The sequence below is a fragment of the Kryptolebias marmoratus genome, linkage group LG22 (assembly GCF_001649575.2).
Source record: "Kryptolebias marmoratus isolate JLee-2015 linkage group LG22, ASM164957v2, whole genome shotgun sequence".
Taxonomy (NCBI): domain Eukaryota; kingdom Metazoa; phylum Chordata; class Actinopteri; order Cyprinodontiformes; family Rivulidae; genus Kryptolebias; species Kryptolebias marmoratus.
Window position 1 is genome coordinate 11,447,557 of NC_051451.1, and position 18,942 is coordinate 11,466,498.

Consider the following 18,942-nt stretch of genomic DNA (forward strand, 5'->3'; position numbering starts at 1 on the left):
TCACATTATAATTTAAATGAGACCATCATCAGACTCCAGTTTGAACAGTCTACAGCCCTGAAGCGACCCATCTGCGCAGAACAAGACGTGACGTCAAACGCAGCACGCTGAGTTTAAGGATGTAAATACGGCTGCTAGACCTGTTAGCATGTGTGTATCAATTCTGAGGGTGTTGCTTGTTTTTCATAAGATAACATTAGTATCATGTGCNTGGTGTAGACCAGGGGTAGGCAATCCTGATCCTCGAATGCACGTCTGCAGCTACTGCAGGTTTTACTTGTTTCTCAGCTCCAACACACCTGATTTGAATCAATGGGTGATTAACAGGCTTCTGCAGAACATGAAGAGGTGATTTAACCACTGAATCAGGTGTGTTGGAGCAGGAAAACATGCAGGATAGTGGCACTCGAGGACCAGGATTGGAGACCCCTGGTGTAGACTCTCAGTCAACCAGGGCATGGCATACTAAAATAAGAATAATAATGAAAAAGAAACAACTGGACTTGTATTCTGTAGCTGCAGACGTGCAGAGTTCCAAGCTTTAAGCTGCATGGCGGTGGTATCGATAATAATTATTAGTTGGATCGATCTGCATACCACTACTTCAGTGACGTACAAGTTGGATGAAATGTGGCAAGACTGTTCAGTTGCTTTTGAAAAACACTGGACATGCATCTGATTTATTACCACATTTGAAAGGTCAGATTTTGAATAAAATAAATAAATAAATCTGGATTTGTCAAGTTCCGACTGTCATAAAACAGTCAGATATGGGTGACATTTTGGGAAAAATAATAATAATAATACTAATAATTTGGGCCACTTTTGCCTGCAGTGTGAACGTAGCCTCCGTTTCCCCAGTCATTTCAGATGAGCGTTTCCATCGCAAACAAATGGTTTCTCTCCCGTGTGGATTTTCATGTGTACGTTCAAAGTTGCCTTATGGCCGAATTTCTTCAGACAGACCTCACAGCTAAACCTCCTCTCTCCTGTGTGAACAGTCATGTGCGTCTTCAGGTGCGCCTTTTGGCTAAATCTTTTTTCACAAACATCACAGCCGAACGGCTTCTGTCCCGTGTGGACCCTCATGTGCGTGATCAAATTTGTCTTGTGATTAAACTTCCGTTCGCACAAGTCGCAGCTGAACAGCTTCTCTCCCGAGTGGACTCTCACGTGGGAGTTTAAGTGTGCCTTGCGACCAAACCGTTTCCCGCAGATGTCGCATCTAAACAGTTTCTCCGAGTGAATCCCCATGTGTCTGGTCAAGTACGACTTCTGGCTGAACCTGCGTTCGCAAAAGTCACAAACAAACGGTTTCCCTCCTGTGTGGATGACCATGTGGGTTTTTAAACACGACTTACTGATAAACCGGCGTCTGCACAGATCGCAGACGAACGGTTTCTGTCCCGTGTGGATTCTCGTGTGTTTGTTCAAATTGGTCTTGCAGCTGAACTTCTGCTGACACACATCACAAACGAACGGTCTCTCCCCCGTGTGGATCTTCATATGCTCCTTTAAAGTTGTCTTGTGGCCAAACTTTTTCCCACAAACATCGCAGCCAAATGATTTCGTCCCCGTGTGGACTCTCATGTGTCGGTCTAGATTTGTCTTTTGGCTGAATCTTTGGCCACAAACGTCGCAGACAAAAGGTTTGTCTCCCGTGTGGACTTTCATGTGCTCGTTTAAAGTTGTCTTGTGGCCAAACCGTTTCCCGCAGACATCGCAGCCGAACAGTTTCTCTCCCGTGTGGGTTCTCATGTGTCGGTCTAGATTTGGCTTTTGGCTAAATCTCTGCTTACAAATGTCGCAGCCGAACGGTTTCTCTCCCGTGTGGATCCTCGCGTGTCTGTTCAGGTAGGTTTTTTGGTTAAAACTTTTACCACAGTTGTCGCAGCTGAATGACTTCGGGTTTGTCTGATCTTTTCTGCGAGAGACTACGTTTGTCTTTGCTCCAAAATGTTCGTCATCAACTGAACTTAAACACCTTATTCTTAAATGACATGTCATGTGTCTCTGAAGGGACCGGTTGTTAACAAACGATTTGCCACACTCTGAGCAGATCAATGATATCGATTCGTCAGCACTCGTGTCCACATCGTCATCTTCTTCATCGTCCTCTTCATCGTCCTCACTGTCCTCAGTCTCTGAGGAGTTAGAATCCTCTTCATCAGCATTTAGATCCGGGTTCCTGGTGGTTTCCGCTCCTCCGTGGTCCTCTTCACCAGCTGCAGGTGTCGTCCAGCCAGGTGAGCTGCTGATTGGCCGTTCTTCGCCCTTTATTTGGTGTTCATGAAGCTCTGAGAGGAGAGGTTTCTCGTCGTCATCCTCGCTCTTCAAGCGAACCGCGGTAAAGGGAAGCCCGGTGGCATCGGTCTCCTTCGTCAAACTGAGCTGCCCTCCCTTCAGACTGGTCCAGAGTTCCTCATCCTCCTCCTCTTTTATGTGGAGGGGTTCTGGGTCCTCCTGGTCCACACCCGGCCTCCATTCTTCAGGAGCAACTTCTTTAATCATCACCATCTGCTGAACATCTGCAGGGAGCACAAAATCAAACGTACTGTAATTGAGATTAGCATAAAGATGAGTCAATAAAGACACCATCGACCGTAACTAAAATAGCATCTAATCTACTTTTAAATCAAGGTTTTCGAACAGGCATGTCTTCATAAATAATCCTTTTGTCTTATAAACCTTATAATTTCCTCCGAAACTGACCATTTTTTCTGCCGGCTACAGTGGCACTGGGAAATCCCTTCATATAATGTTTGGACTCATTGTGAAGCTCGGGGGTTCCCCTTTTTAAATACAGGGCTTGATTTCCCAATGACTTCTTTCCAGATCAATAAAAATATATTTTTTAAACCTGCACGCTCGTAAACAAAACTAGCTTGTTGCCAGGTGATAATTCGCCAAATTTCAACAAACTATATATCTTTTTGCCAGCACGGGTCACATATAAAAGACAAAGATGCTTCCGACTGGCTCCCAGAAGATGGCAAAACAAGCAAAGCCATCAGTTTGTGAAACCTGTTGCAAAATATCTTCATTTAGTTCGACAGCACTCTGATCTCAAGCTTGTTCCACCTTGTTTTTAACCAGCTGAGAGATCCTCATCACATATATACCTCAGAGATCATAGTTGAAGCCATGGTTTTCTCAGTTTGTGTGTGTCATCTGAAAACAAAATACAGTTTTGAGAAGAGATAACATTGTTTTGAATGTAAAGTTTAGTTTTGCAGGAGAATTGAAGAGTTTGGCCCATTGTGTGTGTGTGTGTACTGTTCTGAGAATATGACGCATGCTTTCAGAAAATGTGTGTAAACAATCGAGAAAAAACGTAATATTTTTTGTTTATGTTACTGGTTCTTGTTGTTTTTAGACTGAGATCATCTTCCGTTGGGAGTTACAGCCATTTTGTTTAAACCTTAACATTATGCATGATATCGGGTGACATCACAACACCTCGCATGATCTGTTAGCGCTCTGAGCATGTGCTGTGAACGACTGACAGCTACTACCACACTAAATTTTAGCTCTATATCTGGAAAACTGGCTGCATCGTGTCCATTTTTGTGTTTTCTAGGGTGAGTTGGCAGTGGCGGCCATTTTGAAAAAGGCTGACTTCAGAAGGGACAATCAGTGATTACTTTCTGAAAGTTTCATTAAAATCTGTTCAAAGGTTCATGAGATATTTTGCTAACAAACAGGGTTAACTCCAACACTTTCACTCATTCCTTCTTTGTTTACTTCAAACATGAACCTTTCACATGATCACATTTTACATTTCTTTCTTAACATGTGAAAAAAAAGGAGCAGACAGGGGTGTAAACTTATTTATTCCTAATTCCTAAAAGTTCATTTTGAGGTCTCTATGTCCAGTAATATTTATTATTCTGTTGGCCTTTTTCTGTATTGCATTTGTTTATTTTATATTACTTTAAGATGCATTCCCCCCACATCAACGTGAAAACTCAAGTACAGTAAAATCAGTGTACTCCACAGCAAATGTAATGCTTTCCTGTGTTGTTGTTTGTTTTCCCCAGGACAGCAATGCTCTATACCAATTTTCCTCAAACATATTTCACATGTGGTTTCCAACAGATTTTGTGGTCTAAGATCACCAAGGAATTCATTTTCTCTTTTACCTATTTTTACTGTATGATTTCCAAACAACATAAAATTAGTTTTGTTCAGATTAGAAGAAATTATCTCCAACACCAAGGTTTTAAGCAAAGATGTGCACTCTACTTGTTGGGGATGATGCTCAGCTACTACCACACCTAATTTTAGCTCAATTTCTGTAAAATTGACTGGGTTATAGCCATTGTTTTGTCTTCTAATGTGAGTTAAGTCCAAAAGTTAATCAGTTGTATATGGCTACCCAACAATTACTATCATTAAAATCCATTCAGTGTGTAGTGACTATTTGTCCATGGAAACCACTACTTAAGTGATCAAACTGTAGTTGAATATAACTCAAATAATCACTTGGTGCACGCTGGTTTGTGGTGTACACTGTACAAAAAGATCCAAAAAGCGTCAAAAATTGCAGTTTGATGATGGATTTATTCCAAGTGTTGCAGGCAAACAAAGTGATACATATTCCTTGCTGCTTTTCCTTGACTGATTGATTCACCTGATCATGACTCTCTGATTGACTGTGTCTAACTGATTGTGTATGACTGATAAAAAACAACAACATGACCTCCAACGTGCCTACCTTACTGCCTAAAGCCCACGTTTATGTGAAATACCCATATCCCAAACAAAATAAATGTATAACCTAAACTAATTAATAAACTACAAATTTAAACAAACAAACAAACAAGCACACAAACACGGGCAAAAACATAAAAATGAAAACCACAGCGATATCACATCTGGTCATACACAACAATGCCCTGACTCAAAGCTGTCTTCACTCGAGCCAAGTTTTATTTAATTTTACGCTCTGCTTTTGTTTTAGGACGGCACTTTATTTATTTATTTATTTTTGCTCACCTCACATATGATTAATAATAATATGCTCGACACATCTTAATAATGACAACAAGAATACTTAGTGAACGTTTTCGTTACATTTGCGGAGTTTTGATCAGGCATCGACGCAGGCTCCTACCTTCTGCCACCCGTCTCAGCAGTTGGTCTCAAATAGCGGAAGTCTCACTTAGCACGCAGCTAACGCCGTTAGCTACCAGAGAACTGCGACTAAACTGTAAAGGACACTGTGAAAAAAGTAAATATACAAACCTGAGCTGTGCAGTCGAACTCTGGAGTTCAGAACAGGATCCCTTATCTTGTTTTGTTGCTCATTTTCCTTAAAAGTCGACCGCTTCTGTCCATAATCTGTTTTTGTTCTTTCAAAAAGCTCCACTTCCACCGCTGCACCCTGCGTCCGTTTGACCTGCTGTCTCCACATTTCCTCGTTTTGACCGTCGAAAGATTTCCCTTTTACCCTTACTGAGCAGAGGGGGCTGAGCCGAACCCAAGAAAGTAAAATTATTGCAAAAAGAATTCTACACAAACTTTAAAATCCGTTTAGAGTAAAGCAAATAAGCTGAAACTTTAAAGCTACGTTTGTGTACGGAGGAAGTAGTTCCTGTTAAATCCAAATTATTCCTGCTGTGAAGCGGCGTCAGCAGCGACACCTACTGTTTAAGAGGAGAACTGCAGCAGTATAAACAGAAACTGTCTCCAGGTTACCTCTAAGCACTTATATTTTAGTTGTAAAATAACATGTATAAGTTTAGTTTTTGTTTGTTTTCTAATAGTTAATAATCTGTAAAAAAATTTTAAACATTTTTCTGGTTTGGAGTATGTCACCATGGTAACAGACTCAGTGAAGTAAACCTGCTGAGTTTACCTGCGGTCTGGCATGGGTTGTTTATTTTTCATCAATATGACTCATATTAAAGCATTTTCCAACCTGATTAGATTTATATCACATCTCATTCACCTCAATAACAATTCTCTGGTCGCACACGTTCAATATAACACATCGAAGGCCTGAATTAAAGTTAAAGGTTTCTGAATACAGGACAAAGTTGTGACTGGTGTGATAATTTTTCTTCAAACATATCTACAACCATACCACAATCACCACAAAGTAAAGACAAATCATTCCCATTCATATTTTTCTGGTGGTTGTGATCTGACTGTGGAGATGTTTTGATCAGCAAAATAATTTATGTAAATTACAGCTCAGCGTGATGGACAAAGTTTGTCCTGATGTGAGTGCAAATCCCCAGTATGTTATATTGGATATGCGTGGCTGGAGAACATCTTCCTGCATTGAACCAAGTGGGGGTTTCCTCTGTTCTTCAGATCCTCTGACTCCCATCTGCTGCTACCTTCTGTTTTCTGCACGTCTGCTTTGGATCCACATCCACTGTCAGGTTCGCCATCTGCTAATAAACCTTCAGTTTCACCAACCTTCAGTCTCTGAGTCTGGATTTGAGTTAAAAGCCAATCTACATTAATGGGGGAGAAAAAAAATATGTATTTGTGCACATTTTTATTTTCTTCCTGCTCTATCAAGAACTGCTCCTAATGAAAAATTTGATATTAAAACAAAATTTGGATTGTGAAAGAAATGTTGGTGAAGAAGAGAGTCCAGGCAGGATGGAGTGTTTTCTCAAGGCCTTAAAAGGAAAGATGTTGGAAAGAGTTTATTCCACAAGCTCATTTGTTCGCAGAAATACCCAAGTTCAGCTGTAATCCGTCAAGATAAAATATTGTTATGCCAGCCGAAACTGTGATACTGGAATTTCTTAATTAATTTGATTCAGGGTTTCGTTATCTAACTCCCTAATGTCACCTAGAAACAAGGGTGGAGAAAGGTATCTCTTTAAAAAACCCTGTGAGGAGCAGAAGCCCCAGACTCAGACTTGTCAGTCGGAACATTATTGCTCTTACAATATTGTTTATTTTACTGTTATTGCTTGATAAAAGAACTTTAAGGTTGAAATATTGGTGTTTGACAGATTCTTCTCAAGTAAAGATCTCAGAGGAAGGAATCCCATCAAGATGCAGCTGCCAGGAAAAAGACAAAGAGGACATATATGGATGCAGTTAGAGACGACATGGACGTAGTTGGAGTGAGGACAGAGGACAGAGTTAGATGGAGGAGGAGGAGGACTCGCTGTGGTGATCCCTGAACAGGGAACAGCTGAAAAAAAAAATAAAAAGAAGATTGTGTAAGATGTAAATAAAAACCAAAATGCAAACATACCCTCTTTGGCGGGGATAATGATTTGCAAATCTCACAAACCCATATTTTATACACGATGGAACATAATAAACACATCAAACATTTAAACAAAAAAAATGTCCTATTATTATCTGATGTAGGGTTCTATCTGTTTAACAGTCGTCTTTGTTGCATTTTTTTTTTCCTGCACTGACAGAGCCTTTCCAGATGTGTAAGCTGCCCATGACATATGCACTAATGCACCCCCATTTGGGTGATTTGATGAACAGACTGACCATCAATAGTTCAGCAGTTTTAATTTTTGCAGTCCATCAACAGTTGTTTTTTTTTTTTTTCATTTCATTTTCCATTTTTTTTTTTTTTTTATTCTTTAATTTTCTCTTTGTAGATTATTAACCTTATTAACCTGAACACGCTGAAATACACACTGATCATCTCAGGTGCGTTCAAACTGATCCATTTCCAGCAATCAAAGCTTCAAACCTTCTGTCAGGGCTCGACTGCCACCAGACGCCTGACTTTTAGATGGCCAGATTTAATCATCAAGTTGTTTTCATTTCCTGAGAACATGAACAATGATCACGAGTAACTGCATTAAACACTACTTCATGTCAGAGATGGAAGACTGTAAAGGTCTGTCAGTAAAATGGCAACAAAAGGAACTGCTCAAACGCCTCTCGTCTTAGAGTAAACTAAAGACCAATATGGGACCCTTCACAGGAAGTTTATTATTCTAACTTTTATTTAACATGGAAAAACAAGCTGCTGAGTTCTACAAATGCAAGCAAACACACCTGACAAATGCAGAGCCTTATCAACCCCCAGGAAATGATCAATAAACAGTCATTCATTCATGAAATCTTTATAAAGTTACTTTAAAAACAAATACTTTCTCTGTCCTGCTTGTATCATTTTAAATGTGATATGAAAATTATTTTTTCCCCTCCCCTTTTAAAAAACTATACACTTTGTTTGTTACAGACCCAGAACGTTTTCCAGGAAAAATAAATAATTTTAGGATGAAAATGTTTTGAACCAGCTGAAATCTTTGCAACACATAAAACAAACCAAAGTTTGCAGCATTTTTTAGAAAACAAAATTTGCATTCTGATGCAAAGGAAAAAGTAATCAGAAAAGGAAAATAAATATATATATATATATATATATATATATATATATATATATATATAAAACCCACATTATACATACTATTTCACAACAAACACTGCACCTTTGCAGTTTGAATTTTGAATGAATTCTTGTGCGCATCTTTAGGATCGGCCTTAAATTCAGGGTGACACAGTTTCCCCTCTTGCGTGGATTTTCCTGTGTCTGTTTAAATTAGGCTTTTGGCTAAACCTCAGTCCACAGACGTCACAATGAAACGGCTTCTGTCCCGTGTGGATCCTCATGTGCGTGTTTAAGCTCGTCTTCTGGCTAAATCTTTGCCCGCACACGTCGCAGCGGAAGGGCTTCTCCCCCGTGTGGACTCGCATGTGATTGTTTAGATGCGGCTTTCGGCTGAAGCTTTGTCCGCAAACGCCACAGTCAAACGGTTTCTGCCCTGCGTGGATCCTCATGTGTCTGTTTAAACTTGTCTTTCGGCCAAACCTTTGCCCACAGAAATCGCAACCGAATGGTTTTTCTCCCGTGTGGACTTTCATGTGCGAGTTCAAAGTTTCCTTGTAGCTAAATCGTTGGCCGCAGATATCACAAACAAACAGCTTCTGTCCTGTGTGAATTCTCATGTGGTTGTTCAGATACGTCTTTCGGCTAAATCTGAGCTCACAAACATCACACCCGAATGGTTTCTCTCCTGCGTGGATTCTCATGTGTCTGTTTAAGCTTGTTTTCCGACTGAATCTTTGTTCGCACTCATCGCAAACGAACGGCTTTTCTCCTGTGTGGATTATCATGTGAGTATTCAAACTCGACTTTTGGCTGAACCTCTGTTCGCAAGCGTCACACGCAAATGTTTTTTCTCCCGTGTGAATCCTCAGGTGCGCGTTGAGGTTCGTTTTTCTGTTGAACCTTTTCCCGCAGTCATCACAACTAAATGGCTTCTCTCCCGTGTGGATTCTCAGGTGTTTGTTGCGATTTGTCCTTTGGCTAAACCTTTTACCACAGTGATCGCAGCTGAACAATTTCAGTTTTGTCTGATCTTTTCGGTGGGCGTCTTCGTTTTTCTTCAGCCGAAAACATTTGTTCCAAACCAAACAACTTGAAGACTTTCTTCCCGAATGGCTTCTCATGTGTCTCTGAAAAGCCTTGTAGTTAAACTGTTTCCCACACTCGGAGCAGATCAGGGATGTGTTGGCAGAGTTCACGTCGGAGTCAGGAGACCTGCTCTCCTTCCCGTCTTTGTCACTGTCTTCAGTTATTGACCCAGAGTCTGACAAGTGTTCCAGCTGATAGACAGGAAAGCTCAAATCGTCATCCTCCTCTTCGTCTTCACTGACCTCAGTCTCTGAGGAGCTGGAATCCTCTTCATCAGTATTTAGTTCTGTGTTCTCGGTAGTTTCTGCTTCTCCGCAGTCCTCTTTACCAGCTTCTACTTTCATCTGGTCTGCTGAGCTGCATGTTGGAAGATCTCTGCCTTCCGTTTGGTGTTGATGAACCTGGGACAAACGGTGTTTTTCATCATCCTCACTCTTCAAAGGAACTACAGTGAATAAAAGGCTGGCGGCATCACTCGCCTCCTCCTCATTGAGCTGCTCTCCCTCCAGACCGGTCAAGAGTTCCTCCTCTTCCTCTTTCACGTGAAAGGGCTCTGGGTCCTGGTGGTCCACGTCAGGCCTTCTTTCTTCTGGAACCTCTTCTTTAACCAGCACAGTCTGCTCAACATCTGCAGGGAACACAAAACCGCATGTACATTATGAGCAACGTCATACTCACACCTACATCACTTGGGTTATTGCTGAGTTCCAAAAACAACAGCTAATGCTGGGTGTCAGGAAAAACTTCTGAAACAAACTACGTAGGAGATAGACCAGCCTTATGACCGGCTCCCAGAAGAAATCTGAACAACTTCTGAAATGTCTTTAGGTTTGGAAAAAAACAACCATGTTAGTGTCTTCATTCATTCATGGAGACAGTCTCCGGTAATAACTGTGAAACATTCCAGAGCAAAAGATAATGTGATAACATGGCACTGTTCCTGTTAGAGATGGGGGACATGTCACGTATATTCAAAATAGAGAGTTTTTCCTTGTGCCATATCAAAAATAACTATATTGCCAATATTAATTATACATTTTAACAGTTTCATTAACAGTCTGCATCCATTTCACTAGTTTAGCTTTTCCCAGCTTCTTCAAATGCATCATATTTCACTCCCCCTCATATCCTGAGAACCCCAGCAGACCTACACCCCCCCNATTTAGGAAACTGCAGAAGGTTCTGTGCTTAAGTTTCTGAAGCAAGAGAAATAGCAGCAAGCGAGCGTTCAAAGACATAAATGAGTCATGCGTTTCTGAAGAAAAACAGCGCTCGATTTTTCCTCTGCAAGTGGTTTGGATTTAACAAGGAAGATTTTGAACAAGCAGCTAAGTTACTAGAACTGGCTCGGCTTTTTCCACATGGAGAGATCTCAGCGTTCCTAATTTAAGAAGTTTATAGAAGTCAGCTTATCTTATCGCCACTAGAATGACTCTGGACTTTCTGACAGCTGCTATTTGCCTGATAAGTGTTGACACTGTCATCCCTGAGAAAACTCAAAGTTGCTGTCTGTGCGTGCTGCATGATGATTCAGAGACTCATGGAGACAGCTAGCCATGCTGCGAATAGGTCCCTAACAGGAAACGAGAAAACCAAAATCTGTACTTGGACAGACAGAGACATCATGCCAGAAATTGTTGCAATATTTAATCACATCTACACAGAAAGATAAAAAACACTACAGGTATTCAATTTTTCATAAAAAAACTAAAGCTCATTTAGCAAAAAACACCTCATCGCATAAAGTGCATACAATGAAGCACATTTGTTGCGACTGCTACCGTACCTTTATTATACAAACACAAATACATTTGTTTGCACCCGTTTGTTACACAAACAAAAATCACTGAACTAACTTGAAACTGACAAAAGCAATAACAACAAAAATACTAAAAGTCAACTAATGAAAATCAGTCATTGTTTTTGAATTTTGGTTCAACAAAACTATTAAAAAAATACAACTAATGAAACTGGCTTTGACAAAAAGGATGGTGCCATAAGGACATGTCCTGTAATCAGCATCACAGATGTCTTCAACCATGTAATTTAGTCGGTCTACCTGTTTAAAAGGTGAAAGGTAGTCACAGTGCTGTTTGGTGTCATGGAAATCTCAAGACTATCAAGACATTCTGGAGCTAAATGTGCTGCAGAGTATCAGAAGTCTTGGTCTCAATCACAGTTCATGGGTTCTTTAACAAGATAATGACCCAAAACACACAGCTAAAAACACCCAGATATGGCTCAGAACAAAATGTTTCACCGTTCTGAAGTATCCTTCTGAGTCCTGATCTAAATCCTGTTGGAACATCTGTGGAAGGAGCTGAAACATCTGGAGAAGGAACCATCAAACCTGAAACAGATGGAGCAGTTTGTTCATGAGGAGTGGGGCAAAAATACCTGTGGACAGGTGCAGAAGTCTCAGAGAGGTACAGACATCGACTGATTGGCTCAAAGACTACTATTTGTTAATTTTCCTGTATGTGTTCTAAGTACTATATTTGTTTACGTTTTAAATGTCTATAAATCAGTCTCATTATCATAAAACAATTACCCACTTCAACAGACAGTTGTTACTAAAATTTTACTTATCCAAATCTTGTTTGTGTCATGTTAAATGGTTATGGAATAACACTAAGAATAAATTCTCATTTTTAGTGCTGAACAGTTAAACTAATTATTAACAGCAGTAGTTAATAAACCAGATGTTTGGCATAAGAGTCTGAAAATGTGACTTTTTGTACGAGTTGTCAGCCCTGATACTAACAGCCTTTAAAACAATTTAGTGTGCAAATAAAAAAGTGAGCCGGATTTCATTGTAATGGCTGAATTCTAATATGTTGTGATTTATGACGCGTCTTTAACATGTTTAAACCAAACAATAAACGTTTTAAACTACACACATTTTTGCAGTATTTCTTCCCAAAGTCCGTAGGTCAAACGGGAGGAAACGAGCTACTTTATAACATAGATGTCTAATTAATTACAGACGGTTTCATTGAGTCTTAATATCACAACAACAATGAGATGTGGTCGTTAGCATTAGCCTCGATTAGCATGCTGCTGAGTCAGCTCAGACCGCAATGCATCATGGTCCATTTTCACCAACATAAAGTACATCATCTGCCGTCTTTTAGCGTAGAGCTTGACTAGTTTCGGGAGCATTTATTAGCACTGTAGGCACTATACAATGGATGAAAAATTGCAGGTAAAAATTTGAACACCTCTACAAAATAACTGACTCAACAGATAAAGGGCGGCAGGTGTTGTGTCGGAAACAGTACCCAAGAGTGGAAAGGCATCGTTAGGTCCCGAACAGGTGCCGATATGCAAATAGAAACAAACACAAGTCGTCGGTCGAATTAATTTTTTGAAATTGCCTATCTACACAAGATTTTGAATATTCGAAAATCACGGTCCATTCCTATTTCAAACACAGCATAGAAGGTATTCAGTTTCATAGACACGGAGTTATGGAGGTGGTGTTATGAATGAAGCGGCGGAAGGCCGACTGTACCAGAACTCATTTAAAGCCGTTAGCTACTGACAGCATCGTGAATATAAATATACAAACCTGGTCTGTGCAGTCGAAGTCTGGAGTTGAAAACAGGATTCAGTATTTCGCTTTTCTGCTCCTTATCCAGCTCATAATCAACCTTCACTCTTTTAAAAAGCTCCATTTGCTCTGCAGTCCGTGCAGACTCTGACCTGCTGTCTTAGCTTTGGTCCGTCGAAGGCTAACACCACCGGAGCAGTTACAGCTGAGCCGAATCAGAAGGTGCAGATACTGCAAATGTTGCATTAACTTTAAAATCCGTCAAGAGTAGAGCAGATAAATTGACATTTTGAAGCTAGGTTTGTTACAGGATAATGTATTTCCTGTCAAACTCTTCTTCTGGTAATATTCCTGCGGTGAAGCGGCCTCAGTTTCTCAACAGCGACGCCTACCGTTTCAGAGGAGGAATTGCAGTGATTGCAGCACGCCTGAAGCTCAGTAGAAACAGAACATGGCTCCAGGACCAACAGAGTTGTAGCCAAAACCTGTAACCTATTATGAAGCCAGGTTTCAGGTTTATGTTGAGTTGAAAATCAGAGTTTTTGGTGTCATCATAGTTCTGCCCAGTCAGCACTAAGTATCCATTTTGGGTGGTGGCCTAATAAAATGTTGGGAGGCTTTTTTAACTTTCGACCACAAGCAATGTTTTTCAGGGGAATTTTTTTAAATCAACAAATAACTACATAATTATTTGATTAAGTCTATCACTTACCACCTTGGAGATAAAAGCGATCAGCGACCCATGGTTGCTTTTGTAAGGAATTAGCATTTTATTTTCCTAATCCAGTCAAAGTTTGAATCATGGATGGCTTTGATGGCTTTATTAGAAACAAAAAAAAGAGGTTAAGTAGAATTTTTGGATTAAGATAAATGTGTCACGTCATAATTTGCGTCCATCTTGTTCTAAATATTTCACCCAGAGCAATAATATGAATATGTATGACAAGTTCTTTGTTGAGGAATTAATAGGAATACAATGTTCCACCTCAAAGAGGCAGTCATGGGGAGATGATTCATGCTGTGTCATCTGCGAACTGCGTTATTTCTGTTTGGCTAAAGCGTCTCTGTTTGTTTAGATGAATAGAAATCATTTTAGTTTGTAATTAAAGAAATGATGGAGGGGATTAAAAAACCTGTAACCCAACACCCCTAACTGAGACATGTGGGTGTGAGGGGGGAACACCTGTTGATACCCCGATAAAAACATTTAATTATGCAGCTGAAATTGCCCCAGCTACTAAAAACTTCCAGACTTTGAAAATCAAAACAAACTAAACAAAATGCTCTACCATGTCAACAACCTTACAGAAACTGAGAAAAAAAAGCAAAGGAAAAGCCATTGTCATTGGTATATTCACTGGATTTAAGCAGGATGCACTGGTAAGTCCAGTATGAATCCGGACTGGGTGTGAGAGACATTCTTTGAGCCTATTTGAGAAAATATGTGTGAGCAGTTTGTAGACTTTATTGCAGAAAGTCATTGGTCACCAGTTATCCATCCATTTTCTTTTACCCGCTTCTCCTTTCTGAGTCACCGGGAACTGGTGCCTATCTCCACCACACCCTGGACAGGTCGCAAGTCCATCACAGGGACACATGGAGACAACCAACCATTCACGCTCTCACCTAGGGACAATAAACCTAACATGCATGTTTTTTGGTCTGTGTGAGTAAACCCACGTGAGCACAGGGAGAACATGCAAACTCCACCCAGAAACGCCCCAGGCCGGGACGCAAACCTTTTACCTTCCAGCTGGGAGGCGACAGCGCTAACCACTGCACCACCGCGCTGCTTCACTGGTCCCCAGTTACCTAATATTTTGTGGTTCTTACCCTCTTGCAGCCTTAGGGTCAAAAGGAGCCACAGTGATGACCCTCGGTTTTAAAGCTGAGGCCTTGGGAGCGGTGGGGTTAGGATTAGAATGATCATGCTTATATTTATTGGATTAAATGAATAAAAGAAACTATTTCCCTGAATAAACATGGTTTCTGATTCAATTAAATTTGACTGAAGCCTCAGGGGAATGAGCACCAGGACAGCATCAGTTGCTTCTCTGAGGTCATTGCTGACGTCTTTCCTTCTTGGCGTTGTGCTAACACACACCTGATTATAGCTTCTGCCTCGGAGGGAGAAAATAAAGAAGCTTAGCTGGAAATTGCTTTCTCCAGCTCCTCAATGGGAGATTTGTGCCTAACAACTATTTTTAAAATCTTATTTTTTTTTTTTTTAAATACAAAATTTAATTTGTTTAAAATATATTCTGCTGCTTCAGGTAAAAATAAAAGTATAATTTTCTTTAAGGAATAAGCTTCTTTTGGTATTTACTTTGAGTTAGAGCAGTATTTGCCATCTGTTATTAAAGTTTTCTCTTTTTTTCTTTCTGAGGTCTTTTCTAAGCTAAATAAATATTTAAAATAACCTTCTTGAATTCATCTTGCTTTGTATTTGATTAAGGCTCCTTTTACTTTTTTTTATTTAGATATCATCCACTTTAGTTTGCAACCAATTTTTATTACAACCAATCTTACAGAAATACCAATAATAATACTTTACTTCAATAGGAGGAAAAACAGTAATGCTATTAGCTCCGGTGTCTGTTCAATAATTCCAATATTTCTTGCACATTTGTTTAAAACTATTATTACAGTACTGGCAGCTGAGATGGAGCTTTCACATAATAATCTGGTTCCACACTGTTTAACTCTTTGTTTAAAGACACAAACAAGATAAAATCAAACAAAAAGTTGAGTTTGTTGAGACTTCTGACAAACATTTGATGCTTTAGGTTTTAGGATCTATGATTTTGGGCCTAAAAGGAAGTCAAGTCTTCACTGTATGACATTTGCTTCCTTCCTTTTAAATTTTTTTTTTACATTTTGTTTACAGTATAGAACTATTTTCCATTTCAGAACTACTTTCAGGAACATTTTGAGGCTACATAGACTACCACACATCTAGAACTTCCTATGTTCGTATTCTCTCAGCTGAAGGATATCAGGCTGGATGAAAGAATGGAAATTGTATTTACATCGTATTTTATAATTGTTATCATTTGAATGCTAACCAGTAAGCCATCTATTTTATTTATTTTTATACTAATGTTAAAGGAATCACAGACATGGACACTATTTAAAGAATTTATTGAGCAACAAATTTACAAATACTTTCACTCACAAATTTCCTTCAAAATGTTAAGATAGTAAAGCATTTGCCAGAGATTTGAACAGCTCACTTCGATCACTTCCAGTTTAAGCAACACACTTTAAAATTAACAACGTTTTGAAAAAAAAAAAAGAGCTAGCATAAATAACAAGGATATAAACATAGCTTATATATATAAAAAAAACAACTTCATCAAGAAATCAAGGGTATTACACAGTAAGGAGGATGGAGTTCGCATTGCCTTTGGACTTTCTCATGATTAGAAACCAAGCTGTGAAAGTGATCTAAGTACACGTTTATACAATGTTTCTAAACCCAAACCTAATATCTCAGGTTAATCTAGCAAGAGTCAGACAGCATCTGGATCATCGTTGTTAAGACCAAGCATGTTGGCGAGACCCTGGGACAGTTTCTTACTTTCATCTAAAGCTTCTGGAGCTACGAGGCCCAGTGACGACTTTGGCTTCTCTATTTTGAAAGTTCCTCCTCTGACCATAGAGGAATCTCCTCCTTCTACAGAGGCACTGACATCCAAGCATGGGGAATTAGCTGCTTTTTCCTTTGCCAATTTCAATCTCTCCATGATGTCAATCTTGTTCCCTGGTTTTGCAGTTGTATTAAGTATTGGTAGTCGGATCCCTTTGCTGACAAGTAAATCCTTTTCCTCAATGCCAAGTTTTGCCAAGTCAAAAATATCAGCGGTGTCTTGAAGGCCATCAATGGAGCGTCTGGGCATTCTATGCAATTTGAATGTTGGGACATTTATCTCGGCATCATCGTCGTCCTCAAGATCTGCACTCGCAGTAACCTCTTCCGGTTTCTGTTTGGACCCTAAAAAGCCGAATTTCGGCAACTTGAAATTGCCATCTACATCTGGAGCTGCAACGTCAATGTTGGGTCCTTGGGCAGCTCCCTCTAACTTTGGTGCATTCAGTTCTGCTGCAGGAACAGAAATGTTGGCATCAGTTTTGATTTTGGGTGCCTTGATTCCAGCTTCACCTGAGGCATGAAGGCTGGAAACATCTCCATTAGGAACTGAAAGATCGAGTGCTGGGACCTTGAAGTGAGGCATTTTAAAGTCGCCAAGGTGGGGATCTAAATCTAGATCTGGTGACTTTAACTGCCCATCGGGTGCCTTCAGGTCAGCTTTTGGGAAACTGGCATTTAACTTTGGTGCTGAGAGGTTTCCATTAACTTTTGGTGAAGACCAGCTAAGATCGCCATTTGGTAGATCCAAACCAGGTGCCTTTACATCAGCTGTAGGCAAGTTAACATTTAAGTCTGGAGTTTTAAGCTTTTGAGTGGAAGCACTGATATTTGGTAAGACCATGTTAGTTTTGGGGGCTGAAAGATTAACATCTTTTTTCAGATTGGTGTTTAAATCCAGATATGGTTTACTGAGATCTCCTTCAATTTTGGGAACTGATAGATCTAGATCTGGTGCGTCAAGCTTCACATCAGGCGTTGTAAGATTTGCTTTGGGCAGCTTTGCATCTACATCTGGAAGAGACAGATCTAGCCCTGGAGTGTTCAGGTCAGCATCCACATCAAGATCAGGTCCTTTTACTTTTGGTCCTGAGAGATCAAACTTTGGCATTTTAAATTTGGGTAGCTTAAGTTTTTCAGATGGGGCATCCAGTTCTGGAGTTTTAATGTCTGCGTTAGCTTTTGGTAAATTGATGTCAAGGTCTGGTGCATCAAGACCACCCTCAAATTTTGGTGCTTTTAGATTTACACCATCAAGACTGGCATTTACATCTGGTACTTTAATATTAGCATCTAGGTCCGGTTCCTTCACTTTTGGCCCTTTTAGGTTAGGAAATTTAAATTTAGGTGACTTCATCTTTGCATCAAATGGGTCAAGATCAAGATCTGGACCATTAAGTTCAACATTTGGTCCTTTGATATCAGGTGTTGTCATGTTGAGGCCTGGAGTCTTGACCTTGCCATCAATTGTTGGTGCCGAAAGATTAACGTCTGGTGCATTCAGATCCACCTCTGGCCCTTTGAGGTCTACATCTGGTACTTTGACATCAGCATCAATGTCAGCCTTTGGTGCTTTCAATGTGCCAAATTTGGGTTTCTTGAAGGTGAACCATTTGGGTTTTTCAACATTTATTTCTGGCCCATCAAGATCTGCTTTTGGTACTTTTAAGTTAACATCTGGTGTGTTTAGCTCACCATCAATCTTTGGAGCTGACAGATTCAAGTTAGGGGCTGAAACATCAGTATTGAAGTTAGCATCTAGACCACCATCAATTTTTGGTGCCGAAAGATTAACATCTGGTGCATTCAGATCCACCTCTGGCCCTTTGAGGTCTACATCTGGTACTTTGACATCAGCATCAATGTCAGCCTTTGGTGCTTTCAATGTGCCAAATTTGGGTTTCTTGAAGGTGAACCATTTGGGTTTTCCAGTATTTATTTCTGGCCCATCAAGATCTGCTTTTGGTACTTTTAAGTTAACATCTGGTGTGTTTAGCTCACCATCAATCTTTGGAGCTGACAGATTCAAGTCAGGGGCTGAAACATCAGCATTTAAGTCAACATCTGGACCATCTACCTTAGGTCTAGAGGCTGACATCTTAGGCTTTTTAAAAGTGGGCCATTTGATCTTCCCAGACGGACCAGAAATGTCAGCATCTGGTGTTTTAACATTGGCATCAACTTTGGGTAATCTCATGTCAAGATCAGGTGAACCAATCTCACCATCAATCTTGGGGGCTGAAAGATTAACATCTGGTGGATTCAAATTTGCATCCACATCAGCCCTTGGTCCATGAAGTTTGGATTTTTTCCACT

The 18,942-nt window shown here is 40.0% G+C and overlaps 3 protein-coding genes across 6 annotated transcripts in view; all 3 read right to left on the bottom strand.

The window, feature by feature from the left end:
* Positions 1–6: 6 nt before the first annotated feature.
* Positions 7–5,603, bottom strand: LOC119616698 (gastrula zinc finger protein XlCGF57.1-like). Its single transcript, XM_037973686.1, has 2 exons — positions 5,248–5,603; positions 7–2,528 (listed from the first exon to the last, which is right to left on the bottom strand). The coding sequence occupies exons 1-2, from the start codon at positions 5,414–5,416 to the stop codon at positions 862–864; spliced, it is 1,836 nt and encodes a 611-aa protein (XP_037829614.1). The 5' UTR covers positions 5,417–5,603; the 3' UTR covers positions 7–861.
* Positions 5,604–8,382: 2,779 nt separating this feature from the next.
* LOC108245468 (gastrula zinc finger protein XlCGF57.1) lies at positions 8,383–13,336 on the bottom strand. Of its 3 annotated transcripts, XM_037973687.1 has the most exons (4): positions 12,996–13,335; positions 11,685–11,774; positions 9,904–10,052; positions 8,383–9,825 (listed from the first exon to the last, which is right to left on the bottom strand). In XM_037973687.1, the coding sequence occupies exons 1-4, from the start codon at positions 13,099–13,101 to the stop codon at positions 8,497–8,499; spliced, it is 1,674 nt and encodes a 557-aa protein (XP_037829615.1). In that variant the 5' UTR covers positions 13,102–13,335; the 3' UTR covers positions 8,383–8,496. The 3 variants fall into 3 exon arrangements, with proteins under 3 accessions (XP_037829615.1, XP_017287890.3, XP_037829616.1); XM_017432401.3 differs by having other exon boundaries at positions 8,383–10,052; positions 12,996–13,336; XM_037973688.1 differs by lacking the exon at positions 12,996–13,335 and adding an exon at positions 12,325–12,559 and having other exon boundaries at positions 8,383–10,052.
* Positions 13,337–16,101: 2,765 nt separating this feature from the next.
* The window catches only part of si:ch211-125o16.4 (neuroblast differentiation-associated protein AHNAK), an 8,680-nt gene continuing 5,839 nt past the window's right edge, over positions 16,102–18,942 (bottom strand). Inside the window, exon 6 of one of the 2 annotated variants that reach the window (XM_037973535.1) lies at positions 16,102–18,849. In XM_037973535.1, coding sequence (XP_037829463.1) covers positions 16,490–18,849 — 2,360 coding nt within the window. In that variant the 3' untranslated portion in view covers positions 16,102–16,489. Of the gene's footprint in view, positions 18,937–18,942 lie in introns of those variants that run through there. The other variant, XM_017431446.3, reaches the window with a different exon arrangement.

Bases quoted from the DNA above. Each gene is read 5' to 3' on its own strand.
- LOC119616698 (XM_037973686.1), bottom strand. From the start codon at position 5,416: ATGTGGAGACAGCAGGTCAAACGGACGCAGGGTGCAGCGGTGGAAGTG. The intron at 2,529-5,247 runs GTTTGTATATTT...TGCTCCCTGCAG, and splicing joins AGTTCGACTGCACAGCTCAG to ATGTTCAGCAGATGGTGATG.
- LOC108245468 (XM_017432401.3), bottom strand. From the start codon at position 13,101: ATGGAGCTTTTTAAAAGAGTGAAGGTTGATTATGAGCTGGATAAGGAG. The intron at 11,775-12,995 runs GTTTGTATATTT...CATCTGTTTCAG, and splicing joins ACTTCGACTGCACAGACCAG to GTTTGATGGTTCCTTCTCCA. The intron at 10,053-11,684 runs GTGAAACATTTT...TGTTCCCTGCAG, and splicing joins CAGAAGGATACTTCAGAACG to ATGTTGAGCAGACTGTGCTG.